The sequence below is a fragment of the Pseudorca crassidens genome, chromosome X (assembly GCF_039906515.1).
Source record: "Pseudorca crassidens isolate mPseCra1 chromosome X, mPseCra1.hap1, whole genome shotgun sequence".
Taxonomy (NCBI): Eukaryota; Metazoa; Chordata; class Mammalia; order Artiodactyla; family Delphinidae; genus Pseudorca; species Pseudorca crassidens.
The window spans coordinates 2,599,108-2,611,060 of NC_090317.1; the positions used below are offsets into that span (position 1 = coordinate 2,599,108).

At 64.1% G+C, this 11,953-nt stretch overlaps 1 protein-coding gene across 1 annotated transcript; it reads right to left on the reverse strand.

Annotated features, from left to right (window-relative positions):
* Window positions 1-2,564: 2,564 nt before the first annotated feature.
* On the reverse strand, window positions 2,565-11,521 carry SLC6A8 (solute carrier family 6 member 8). The gene is made up of 13 exons (XM_067723631.1): window positions 11,191-11,521; window positions 9,584-9,715; window positions 8,248-8,497; window positions 7,692-7,824; window positions 6,569-6,703; window positions 6,374-6,477; window positions 6,161-6,285; window positions 5,409-5,521; window positions 5,139-5,276; window positions 4,957-5,059; window positions 4,765-4,865; window positions 4,505-4,675; window positions 2,565-4,102 (listed from the first exon to the last, which is right to left on the reverse strand). The coding sequence occupies exons 1-13, from the start codon at window positions 11,450-11,452 to the stop codon at window positions 3,962-3,964; spliced, it is 1,908 nt and encodes a 635-aa protein (XP_067579732.1). The 5' UTR covers window positions 11,453-11,521; the 3' UTR covers window positions 2,565-3,961.
* Window positions 11,522-11,953: the final 432 nt, after the last annotated feature.

Genomic DNA, 11,953 nt, shown 5'->3' on the forward strand with positions numbered 1-11,953 from the left:
TCTGAGTCTTTCTTGGCCTGTGGCAGGTGGCTTGGAGGCCATTTGGTAAGAGGTGATGAGGATCTGAGCCAAGGCATGGCGGTGGTCGGGGGAACGGAGACGTTAAGGAGTTGGTATGAGTCAGGGTGGGGAGTAGCGAGGGCCTGGGGGTGACAGCAGGCCCAGCCGCAGGGGAGGCAGGGACTGTTGATGGAGGAGCGGATGCAGGGTGGGGGCTGGGCACCATGTGAGGGGCCTGCTCAGGAGAGCCAGGCTGCAGGTTTGGGGAGCTGCCAGCACACGGGGTTCTTGGAGTTGTGGGCGTGGCGAGAGCAGAGGTTTGTAGGGTGAAAAGTCTTTTAAGAGAAGGGTGGGACGGGTTGGGTCAGAAGAACGGTCGTCAGGTGTTGGGCCTGCAGGGCCCGGGCCACCGTCGCACCGCCGAGGCGCCTCTCCACGCCAGCAAAGGCCCAGGTCGAGTTGGGGTTGGGCCTGCTCGGCCGATGTTCCTTCCCAAGCTCTGCAGTGACCTGTGCTCTCTGGGTTCTTCTTGGTGATCATGAGAGCATGGGCTGATGGCCGTGTCACAGGCGGAGCCCATCTCCGGCTGTACAGTTGAGGGCTAAAGCCCCCTCCTCTCTAAGGGGACTGTGCCTTGCTAAAGAGAGGGACTGGCCTGGGAGGGACTGAAGAGGAGCAAGTTGTCACTTTTCTCTGAAGGGCCACCCCCTCCCTTCTGCCCAGGCTGGCATTCAGAGTGGGCAGCAGGTTCCCAACCTTGACCCCCACCCCAGGCCTGCCTCAGATGATGACCGGGCTGGTCCTGGCCACCCCATGTCTATGCCTCGTCATGCTCCTCCTCCTATCACTCGGGATGGAGCCAAGGACCTGAATGGGTTCACTTTCTCCAGGTCTTCCCCACCCCTTCCCTTACACTGGGCTAAAGTGTGTGTAATCTCAAACTCTGCTTTAACCATTTTTAGGATTATCGTTCAGTGACATTAAGTACACTTACACTGTGTGTGGCCTCTCTCGCCATTAAACATTAACTCCCCTTCCCTCTCCCCCCATCTGCTGGCACCCACCGTTCTGCTTTCTGTCTCTGAATTTGATTCCTCTAGGGCCATCATAGAAGTGGAGTCACACACTATGTCTTTTTGTGATTGGCTTCCCTTCCACTGAGCGTAATGTCTGAGGTTCATCCGTGTTGTAGCAGGTGTCAGAATTTCCTTCCTTTTTAAGGCTGATTTTCCATCGTGTGGATGGATCACATTGTTTTCATCTGTTCCTCTGTCGCTGGACACTTGGGTTGCTTCCACTCCTTTTCTAATACCACTCCAATCAGACTTTGGCCCTTCCTCCCACACCAGACCTCTCTCATCCAGGTCTCCGCGATTTTGTCACCTATCTTGTCGCCAAACGCAGCTGGCGATCTCGGGCCTCACTTCCCGTGACCGTGGGCAGCACCCCACAGAGCCCATTGCTCCCTCCTCCCTGACGCCCAGGGCGGGGTTGGGAGGGTCCTCACATGTGTTCCAGGACCCGTCTGGCACTCGAGGGCCCCTCCCGAGCCTCCTCAGACTCTGCAGCCGGTCCCCCCTCTTCTCTGCCACCTTTTTTTTTTTTTTGTGGTACGCGGGCCTCTCACTTTCGCGGCCTCTCTCGTTGCGGAGCACAGGCTCCGGACGCACAGGCTCAGCGGCCATGGCTCACGGGCCCAGCCGCTCCGCGGCATGTGGGATCCTCCCGGACCCGGGCACGAACCCGTGTCCCCTGCATCGGCAGGCGGACTCTCAACCACTGCGCCACCAGGGAAGCCCTCTGCCACCTCTTGAGTGTCCCAGGGCCACTCAAGTGCTTGGGCCACGTCTCCCTCTCCAGCTGCCCGTGGCCCCCCCCGCCCCGGCCTTGGGGAGCTCATTCCAGGCTCGGGGCCATCTTTATGTAATGAGAATTTCCAAAATTCTGTCTCCAGCCCAGACTCCTTCCAGAACTTCAACCTCCTTGTCCACCTGCCTACTGGACATTTCTACTCAGTTGACAGCACCGTCCCGACCTCCAAACCTCCTCGTCTCCCTGGTGCAGGACCTGGCAACTGCCATCGTCCCTGGTATCCCAGCCATCCAAAAGCCTGTTGGCTCTGCCTCGCAAACAGGTCCCTAACCCAGAGACTTCTCACCTGCACTGCTAGTGCCCTGGTCCCACCCAGTGATCTCCACCTTCCTTCCGGGGGCTCTATCGGAGCCTCCTCCCCAGCCTTCTCCCTCGCCTGCCCTCGGAAGAGCACCTGTTCAGTGCAGCATTTGGGCAGCCTTTGCAAACCTCAGCGCCCGGACTTCACACCCACCTTCCCCGCTCGGCGTGCTCCTCTTTAGCACGCCGATATCCTTGCTCCCCAAGTATGTCAGCTCCGTGGGGAAAAGGCTTCCTGCCGGATTCCTTCCCTGTTCCGTTCCAAGATCCCAGAACAGTGCCGGGTGCAGAGACCCTCAGGGCGAATACTTGCCCAAGGAAGCTGCTCGAGGTGGGGAGGCCTCCACCCGCAGCTCTGGCACCTGACAAACAGAGTGGGGGCAGGAGCCAGCTTTTGGAAAATGACATGTTTTTATTGCTATGTTTGCAGTGGCTTTTGAGCACAGTAAGGGTGTCCCCGCTGGACCGCCGCCCTCACCCGCCCCCCACCCCTCCAGCCCACGTCAGGGTGTGAGGGAAGCCTTTCTAGGGCCCCCTCGGCTGTCTCGGGATTGGACGTGACACAGACGTGGGTTAAGTGAAGCTGCTACGCGGAGGACTTGAGACGTGGAAAGTGCGTCAGCCTTAAGCTCGCAGGTGGGAGCCGCGCGCAGGATCCCTGGGGCGGGGGACGGATGCCCACCTCAGATCCCTGCCGAAGGGGCGCCCGGCCCAGGGCGCAGGGTGTGGGTCAGCCTGAGCATGCTGGGTGAGCAGCCCCAGGTCTGGATCCCCCCGCAGAACCCTGCGTCGGCTCACCCTGCCGACCTGTGGGTAGAGCGGGGAGTGTGCAGACACCCACTGAGGTCCCCACCATGCACTTTTCCCACCCCAGTCTGGGGCCAGGGACTACACGTGCATACCCACACGACAGACTCACACACTCGGCAGCTTGAAGCTTCTGTTTTGCCTATGAAAATGAGATCTATAAATTCACACTCCTTGGCTGGGGCAGAGGTGTAAGAGGGGCTGAAAGGGGTGGGGCGTGGCAAGGAGAGGGACGCTGGGGTGTTTCTCTTAGAAATATACAAGCAGAAATCTCCTCAAGTTTTTATAAAATGTGCAAAATACAAGCCTCATTTGCCCACAGGCACAATTTACACCTGGTATTCACCTTGGCTAAGAAACGGAGATCTATGTCTATACCCTACGTACTCACGCACACATGCACTCAAGCTCACACAACTGCTACTGGTGGCAACTGCTCAGGAACTGAAGGTTCCCTTGCTGGCTGGCTCTCTAAGCTTCTAGAGAAGGGACGGGGAGAGGGGTCTAGCCCAGCTGAAATATTCGCCTTGGTTCTGCTGCCCCCCCCCTCGCCTGCCCCCTCTGCTCTCCAGTCCCCCTGTTCCCCGAGCTGCCACTGCTGCCCCTGGGGTGAGGGGCCACCCAGGGGTGTGCTGGGCAGAGCCTGGAGAGAGGCAGGCAGGGCCTGGTGGGGTCAGGTGAGACGTGACGGTAGCGGGCACTGGAGGGCGGGCGGCAGGGCTTGGGAAGCAGCGTGTGCACCAGCTTGGTTAAGGGGGGTGGGGGAGGCATCTATTTTTGGTGGGTTGTGATATTTTTGGCATTTTATTAAAAATGGAAAAAGTTATTTTAGTTATAAGCACTCTGGTGCTTCCTCCCCTCCCCCCCCCGGCAGACCCCATAGGTGTCAGGGAAAGGCAAGCCCCCTGGGGGTGTGGGGGGCTAGAGCAGGGGCTGCTATGGCTACGAGAGGGTGAGCTGGTGATGTGAGCCGGGGCACCTGTCACATGACGCTCTCCACCACCACCACCTTGCTGCTCTCAGACACTGGGGTCAGGGTGGTCAGGCCCCTGACATCCGAGTCCTGAGCTCTGTACTCCAAGTGGTGGAGGCCCCAGACGGGCTGCGTCAGGTGCTGCCAGCGCTGCGGGAGAGAGGGACACCTTGAGTCCCTGGGGAGGGGCACCTGCTTGTCCCTGGCCTCTCTCCGCTTCCCGCCACCTGCCACCAACTTGGGGCCCGGGGCCGCGCCCCTCCTGACCAGGCCCCGCTCCCTACGCTAGGGAAATAGGGGTTCAGTGGAGGGCCGAGTGGCTGCTAGAACAGAGGCTAGGGACAGGCCTCTCCTCCGCCGCCACCACCTGAGCGAGGCCCTGGAGGGCCAACTCTCCTCCCGTACACCCCCCTCCGAGCTGGCCCAGAGGCTCCGGCACAATGGTCTGTCCCTCCCGGCAGGTGGGAGAAGGGGCAGGGCGCTCTGGAGGTCACGTCTCCACCCAACGGGGGGGAGGGATGGTGTGCGGGAGACGGGGCGCGGGGAACTGACCTCAGCCACGGTCCCCTTGGCCCTGAGGAGGCAGCCCAGGAGGTGGAGGGGCACACACAGCATGGAGGAGAGCGCGAAGCCCCAGCCCATGGCCTCGCCCCACCACGGGTACACGTAGGTGTTGTTGTAGACCAGCGGCTTGTAGTACACCGTGTTGAAGATGAAGATGCCCTGCGGGCGAGAAGCCTCGCGCTCAGCCGGCAGCCACCACTGCGGGCCCTCGGTGTCCCTCGCCCTGCCCAGCCTCTCCCGGCCCTTACCATGCACACCAGCGGGGTGAAGAAAGACCAGCACCATTTCATCCAGGGGCAAGGTCGGTACCCGATCATGCAGGCCACGTCGTCCATGAAGCGGTCGGCTCCTGGGGTAACGTGAGGCCGGAGGGCCAGGGCTAGAGATGTACCACCCCTGACCGTGCCGCACCCCCGGCTTGCCTGTCGGCCCAGACCTACCGTACACCCAGGCGATCACCACGCACTCCCAGAAGGCCTGCCAGAGCAGGGTGGTGCCGCTGGCTGAGTAGTAGTCAAACAGCTGGAAGACATACATCCCGCCCTGGGGATGGAGCCAGGTCAGGGAAGGTGGCAGCCGGCAGCCTGAGGCCAGGGGCATCCCTCACCCTGCCCCCACTCACATCGGTCACCATGGAGAGATCAATGACAAAGCAGAGGGCGCAGCAGAGGGCCACGGAGATCTCTCTTTGGAAACGGAAGTAGTAGGAGGCCGGGAGGAGGTCCAGCAGGCCGGTGATGAAGCCTTCCACACCTACAAACTGTGGCCGGGCAACTCAGGCCGTGCCCCTCCCCACCCACCCGCCATCTCCCGTCGCCCAGTGTGCCCTCTGCTCGCCAGTCCCCCTCCCCCCCACCTCCCAGCCCCCTCTCTTGCATCCCCCCTCTCAAACCTGGCTGTCAAGGCCAAGCAGCAGCAGCATGAAGAAGAACAGAGCAGCCCAGAGCGGGGCCACAGGCATCAGCGTGACGGCCCGGGGATAGGCGATGAAAGCCAGGCCAGGCCCTGAGGGGGAAGGGGCAGGGTGTGGACACCTGGAGCCCCCCACCCACGACCTGTCCCCCTCCACCCTGCACCACGGTACCAGAGGAGTGGACGATGCCAGGGCACCCTGTGGCCAAGGGCCTTTCCACTTCTGTCAAGACACTGCCGGGCCACTCGGGCCCTCGTGTGTGTGTGTGTGCGCGCGCGCGCGTGTGTGTGTGTGTCTGCACGCGCGCGCGCCATACCAGGGGCTGGAAGGTCCCCGCAAGCCCTTGGTAGACCTGTACTCATGAGTGGCGTGTCTGGCTCAGCCTTCTGTACCTGGGTTCCGGCAGCTACTGTGGTCGCAGATCACCACTGACCCAGAAAAGGCCGACCTTTCCCTCTACAACACTCAGGCAAGTGTGAGGACATACCCCGAGGCCCCTGGATACAGATGGATGGGGGCTCGGGGCTCCACGTGGCCTGGCCTGAGGTGGCTGCACAGCTGTGCCTCGCAGCTGCTCAGCCAGGCCTCCTGGCCCAGAGTGATGTGACAAATTGAGTTTGAATTGTTCTCATTTCTCAGAACGTCATTCTGTGTGCGTTCGCGTACACGGTCCGTTACGACAGCAGCTGCCGCTGCTCCGGAGGCCGGGCTGGGGCTTGGGGCGTCTTTACCTGATTCCGCCACCTTGGAGATGTGCACGCCCTGCTCTGTGGCCATGAAGCCCAGGATGGAGAAGACCACGAAGCCAGCAAAGAAGCTGGTCCCGCTGTTGATGAGTGCGAGGATGATGGCATCCCTGGGGGCAGAGGGGACCGTGTGGGCTGGTGAGACTGCCTGCTGCCCACGGGCAGGCAGGGCAGGGGTGGCAGGGCTGTAGTGCCTACTTGTAGCAGTTGTTGTTGAAGCGATTGTAGCTGCCCAGGGCCGTGAGGGCCCCCAGGCCAATGGCGTAAGAAAAGAAAATCTGGGTCCCGGCATCTATCCATACCTGGAGATGAGCGAGGGGAGAGCAGGTGTGAGGAGCGCTGCTAGGCCGGCCTGCTCCCGCACAGTGTCCCCCCACCCGACCTCCGCCTCACCTGAGGGGACGCCAGCTTCGACCAGTCAGGCTTGAGATAGTAGATGATGCCGTCCACGGCTCCAGGCAGCAGCACTCCACGCACGAGCAGCACAACGAGGACCACGTAGGGGAATGTAGCGGTGAAATACACGACCTGGGGGGCGGGGGTGCTCAGAGGGGTCCTGTGGCACCCACCTCCCCCGCCTGCGCAGGGCTGCCAGGAAGGCCACCGTCCCTGCTGGCCGGTGTGCTCAGTGGTGAGGAGGGAGGCCACCCAGTGGCACCCCCTTCTACTCATCAGAGCCACGACTCCTCCCAAAGGAAGCTGGGTGCTTGGCTGGGGCACCAGCAGCCCCACGGCGAGCACAGGTCAGCTGCAGAGGGAGGGAGAGGCAGGGCCCTCCCCTGGCAGGGAGCGAGGCCGCAGCCCGCACGCAGGTCCCACGCCTCCCGTGCCGACTCCAGGGCCTGGTCTGCAGAGAGGCGGGGGTCCTTGGTGCCGGGGATTAGAACTCAGCTAGCCAGAGACAGAGGCAAGATCAAGACGGCAGCAAACGCCTCTGCCTCCCACGCAAGCAGCGCCAAGCGGCTGCTCTGCGGACCCTGCTGGAACGCTCCCGCCCTCCAGAGACCTGGCCGTGTCCTGCGTGTCCCGCAACCACCGGCAGGCTGTCTTATTGTGTGTCTGTTCACACAGTTGTGCCCACAACCTGACAGGGAGCCCCTGAGGGAGGGATGGGTCCACGCTGCCCGCTGGGTCCCCGAGGGCAGACAGGCAGGTGAGAGAGACAGACCGAGAAGGTCAAAAGCTGACTCAGAGCCAGAAACGAGAGGAACTGGAAGGGAGGGAAGGCGAGACAGGAAAGGTGAGCCAGGGATGCCCCCCACCCCAGGGAAGGGGCAGCCGCTGCCTGGGCCTCTCCACCTCCACTCGGGAGGGAAGGCTGCCGGGCCTGGAGGCGCAGGGTGGGGAGGACTCTCCAGCCAGGGGGTAGGGATCAGGTGGTCTGGACTGAAGTCCCTGCCCCTCCTCGGGCTCTGGCCCTGGTGCCGTCTCCTCCCGTGGCAGCAGTGTTTGCTGGCATACAGCTACACCCCCCCAGGCAGTGCTGCCCCCAGCCCTGCCGTCACCCCGGCTGTACCTTTCCTGTTGACTTGACCCCCTTCCAGACACAGAAGTAGACCAGCACCCAGCAGGCCAGCAGACACAGGGTCACCTCCCAGTTGAGGGCCCCCGGAACCTCCAGGCCCCCGGAGAGCCGCAAGACTTTGTTCCTGGGGGAGGGAAAGCCCATGAGGTCTGTGCCAGCAAACAGCCAGGAGACTGGGGGTGGTCCTGGGGTGGCGCCTCCCGCCCTCCCCCCACCCCCGCTGCCTCAGCCCTTGCGTCCAGCCGGTCTCCCCCATGCACCTGGCCAGCCCGGGCCAAGCCTGCAGCCTGAAGTCGCTGCAGTCTGTGTCCCCGGAGCCTTGGAGCCCCTGGCGGTCCGGCCCCACGCCGTCCCCAGCGGGCCCAGCAGCAGCCCCCCGCTTCCCTCCCTAGGTGGGCAGGCACCGCCCGCTCCGCATCCCTGGCCTCATCCCCCCAGGGCGGGCCCCGACACACGCGCGCGTGCACACGCACACACATGCAGACTCGAGCTACGTGTGGGAGACCAGAGAGACAGGCGGGGCCTGGCCCAGAGGTGCCTGACTCACTCCCAGAACTCGATGACAGGGGACCGGCGGTCAGCAAGCTGGTCACAAGTGAGGTTGGCCAGGGTGGCATTGGCACAGTCTTCGTGGCGGAAGATCTCCACACAGTCGGGAGTGTTCCAGGTATGGCCACACGTGGCCCAGGGCAGCGTGGTGGTGAAGGACTTCACCAAATAATAGAAGCCCCAGGCCAGCACCATGATGTAGTAGGTGTTGCAATAGAAGACGATCACCATGGAGGCGTAGCCCAGGCCTGGAGAGGAGCAGAGTTTCCATGAAGGCTCTTTTCTGGCCAGTTCCCCACCGTCCCCACTATCTACATGGCCAGGCACTGCCAGCAGTCCCTGCTGGACCCCAACATCCTGCTCCCTGCATCTGCCGTCCTCCCCCTCCCCCGCCATCCGTGCAACTAAATCCTTCTCTGTTGCTGTCCAACCAGACCTCTCCAAGTCCCCTTGGAGTCTCCCTTGCACTGTGTCCCCAGCGCTAGGCTAACTCCTCAATCTGTCCCCCCAAATCAGCCCCTGCTCCCTGCCCCCGCCCTGCTTCACCTCCTGCATCCTCCCCAGCCCCAAAGCAGAGCACACATCCTGCCCCCGTCTGAGAGTCAAGTCCTCTTGTTTCCCTAGTCTCACATACCTGTCCCCTTCTGGGTCCCACTGCCACCATGACGGTTGAAGGAAGGCCATGCCTCCACCTGCCCCCCACCCAATGGCCTTCCGTACCAGCAGCTGGGGGTTTTCTGGGGACCTGGGGCAGCGTGGGAGACAGTCACCCTCTCAGGAGGCAACCTTGGCCAGTCACTTACTTCACCTCTCTGTGCCCCAGCCAACGAGGACGGTAACAGTAGGACCTACCTCCTAGGGCCTTGAGCTGATGGGGGAACACTGCTCACACACAGAAGGGGCTTGGTGGTAACCCTGCCCACTGGTCCTTCCCTTCAGACCCTGAACTTTCAATGGCTCCCGTCCCAGCTCCTTAGGCTGGCCCTCTGGCTTCTCCTGCCATCGCGTCTCATGCCCAGCCACCCTCTTTTCAGCCCCAGCGAGCCAAGTATACTCGGCAGGGCCTGTCCCGGGGTGCTGCTGGGACTGGGCTTTCTCGCCCTGGTGGAGAGGTCCATCCCCCACTCTAGTCTCCACCTCCCCAAGGTCAGCCAGGTGGTCTGCATGTCCTCCAGGTTCTCCCTCACAGCTTGGGGGGCATCCCAGGCCTGGTGCTCAGACAGGAGATGCTCAGACTTGAGGTTTCTCAAGTGGGTACCAGCTTTGCCCCAGTGGCGGGAAAGGGGAGAGGTCCCGGAGGGAGAGGGTGAGAGGGGCTGCCTGGGGCTGCTCACCTTTGAACAGGGGGCAGATGTTCCACACGTTGATGCTGCCGGCCTTCATGAACTGGCCCAGCGAGATCTCCAAGAAGAAAATGGGGATTCCTCCGACCAGGGCGATCAGGATGTAGGGAATGAGGAACACACCTGGGGGATGAAGCTCAAGGTGGCCACTTGCACAGGGTGGCCCCTTAGCCAGGTGGGGACTTGACCCAAACTCCTCAGCCAGGCCAGGCCAGCCAGCCTGGCTTTCAGAAGCCCTGGGAGGCGGGTGGAGCCCCAGATTCAGGCTCCGCCCAGAGCCCATCATAACTTCCCACTGAGTGAATCAGTGCAAGGGGTGGCTGCTGACTCAGGGGCCCAAGGTGAACAGTCTTGGGGAGGTGGAGTGTCGAGGGGCCTACGGCAGCCCCTGGGCCTTAGAGCCCTGTTTTCTGGGCTGGGGGTCCCCTACAAGGCTTCTGCCCCTACTCACCTACGGTGACCTAACTAACGGGCACGGAGGACACATGCACTTGTGGACACAAGCCACTCCGTGGCCGGCGCTCAGGCCCGGGGACGTGCTGAGCTTGGGCGAGGGGAAGGGAGCCCTGGACTGTGCCGGCACCCAGACTCTTTCCTGCAAGTGTGAAGGTGCAGGGGAGCGGGTGGGTGGGTAGGTGGGTAGCAGTCGTCTGCCAGGGGGCAGAGTGGAGGGTGTCTGAAAGGGCATATGAGCAAGGACAGGAGACAAGGTTGGGGGAGGCTGGCAGGGACTTCAGGCTGGGGGTGGGGGAGCCCTTCTCCTCTCCAGGCCCCCTACCCTTGCCCCCGGTCGGCACTCTCCACTACTCAAAAGCTGAGCTTGGCTTCAGGTCTCAGCATCCTTCTTGCTTGTGACCTTGGGCAAAGGCCTTCTCTCTGGGCCTCAGTTTCCCACCCGTCCATCATCTAGTCCCTGCGGCTTCCCACCAACCCTGGTGCTGCTTTGCAGTCACAGGACACACGCGTGCCCATCGCTGTTGCTAAGCTGGGCTGGGGCGGGCATGGGGTGTGCATGCAGTGTGTCCAGCGGCGGCGCCAGGCGGCCCAGGCTGCAGGCTTCCCAAGCCTGGCTCAGGCACCCAGTGTTCCAGGCCCAGGCTAGAGGGGAGGGAGGGGAGGGGAGGGAAGGGGAGAGAGGGGAAGAGAAGAGAGGAGGGAAGGGAGGGGAAAGCAGAGGGAGGGACAGAGTGGCCCATTGTGTGTGTGTTCGTGTGTGCACACGTGGGGGGCCCACACAATGTGCCACTTGTGTGCCTGACCTGTGGGGGCAGCCAGGGCTCCTCACCTCTGGAAGCCCCCCCAAGGGGGAGGCCTCGTCTTGCCACCTCGGTGGCCAATCACTTCGGGCCCAGAGTCTGTGGGGGCAGCTCGGCGTTTTCGGCAGGAGGCTCGCCGGCCCCCTCCCCCCACACGCTGCCAGGCACATGACCGGCCGGGGGGGGGGGGGGGGGGGCGGAGACCGCCCGGCTGGGCCACCGCGCGGCGACGGCGGGCGAGGGGCCGCCCCCGGCCGTCCCGGGGGGGGCCTCCCCACCCCCTGGACTTCGCACGGGCGCCCCGGCGGGGCCGGCGGCAGGGGGGGAGGGGCCCGCGCTCACCTCCGCCGTTCTTGTAGCACAGGTAGGGGAAGCGCCACACGTTGCCCAGGCCCACGGCGAAGCCCACGCAGGACATGATGAAGTCCATCTGGCGCGTCCAGGTCTCGCGCGGCGGCACGGCCAGGTGGCCGCCAGGCGCCCCCAGGCCCGCGGGGCCGTCGGCCTTGGCCGGGGCCCCGTCGGGCCCGGGCGCGATCAGGGGGCCCTTCTTCTCGTCGCCGGACACGCTGTAGATGCCGTTCTTGGCGCTCTTCTTCGCCATGGCCGGGGGCGCGGCGCCCCGCGGGAGCGGGCGGGCGGCGGGGGCGCTGGCGGCACTGGGGGGGGCCCGAAGGCGCGGGCCCGCCGGGGGCCGGGGGCGGCCGGACCGGGGGTCGGGGCGGCGGGCGGGCGGCGGGCGGGGTGCGGGACGGCGGGGGCGGCGCGGTCAGAAGCAGTCCACGAAGCACTTGAAAGTGAGCCTGAAGAATCTCATGTGTGTCGGGGGCCCGGGGGCGCGCGGGCGGCGGCGGGGCCCGGCCGGGCGGCGGCGGCGGCTCCCGAGGCTCCTGCCCGCAGCTCCCGCGGTGGCGGCGGCGGCGGCGGCGGCGGCGGCGGCGGCGGCGGCGGTTGTTCGGCCGGCCCGAGGCTCAGCCTAACGGGGCGCGGGTGGCAGCCGGAGCCCACCGGAGCCCACTGTCTGCAAGCTGCGGCCGGAGCAGGGGCCTACGGCCCGCGCCCCCCGCCCCGGCCCGGACCCGCGCGGCTGCTCGGCTCGCCCGCG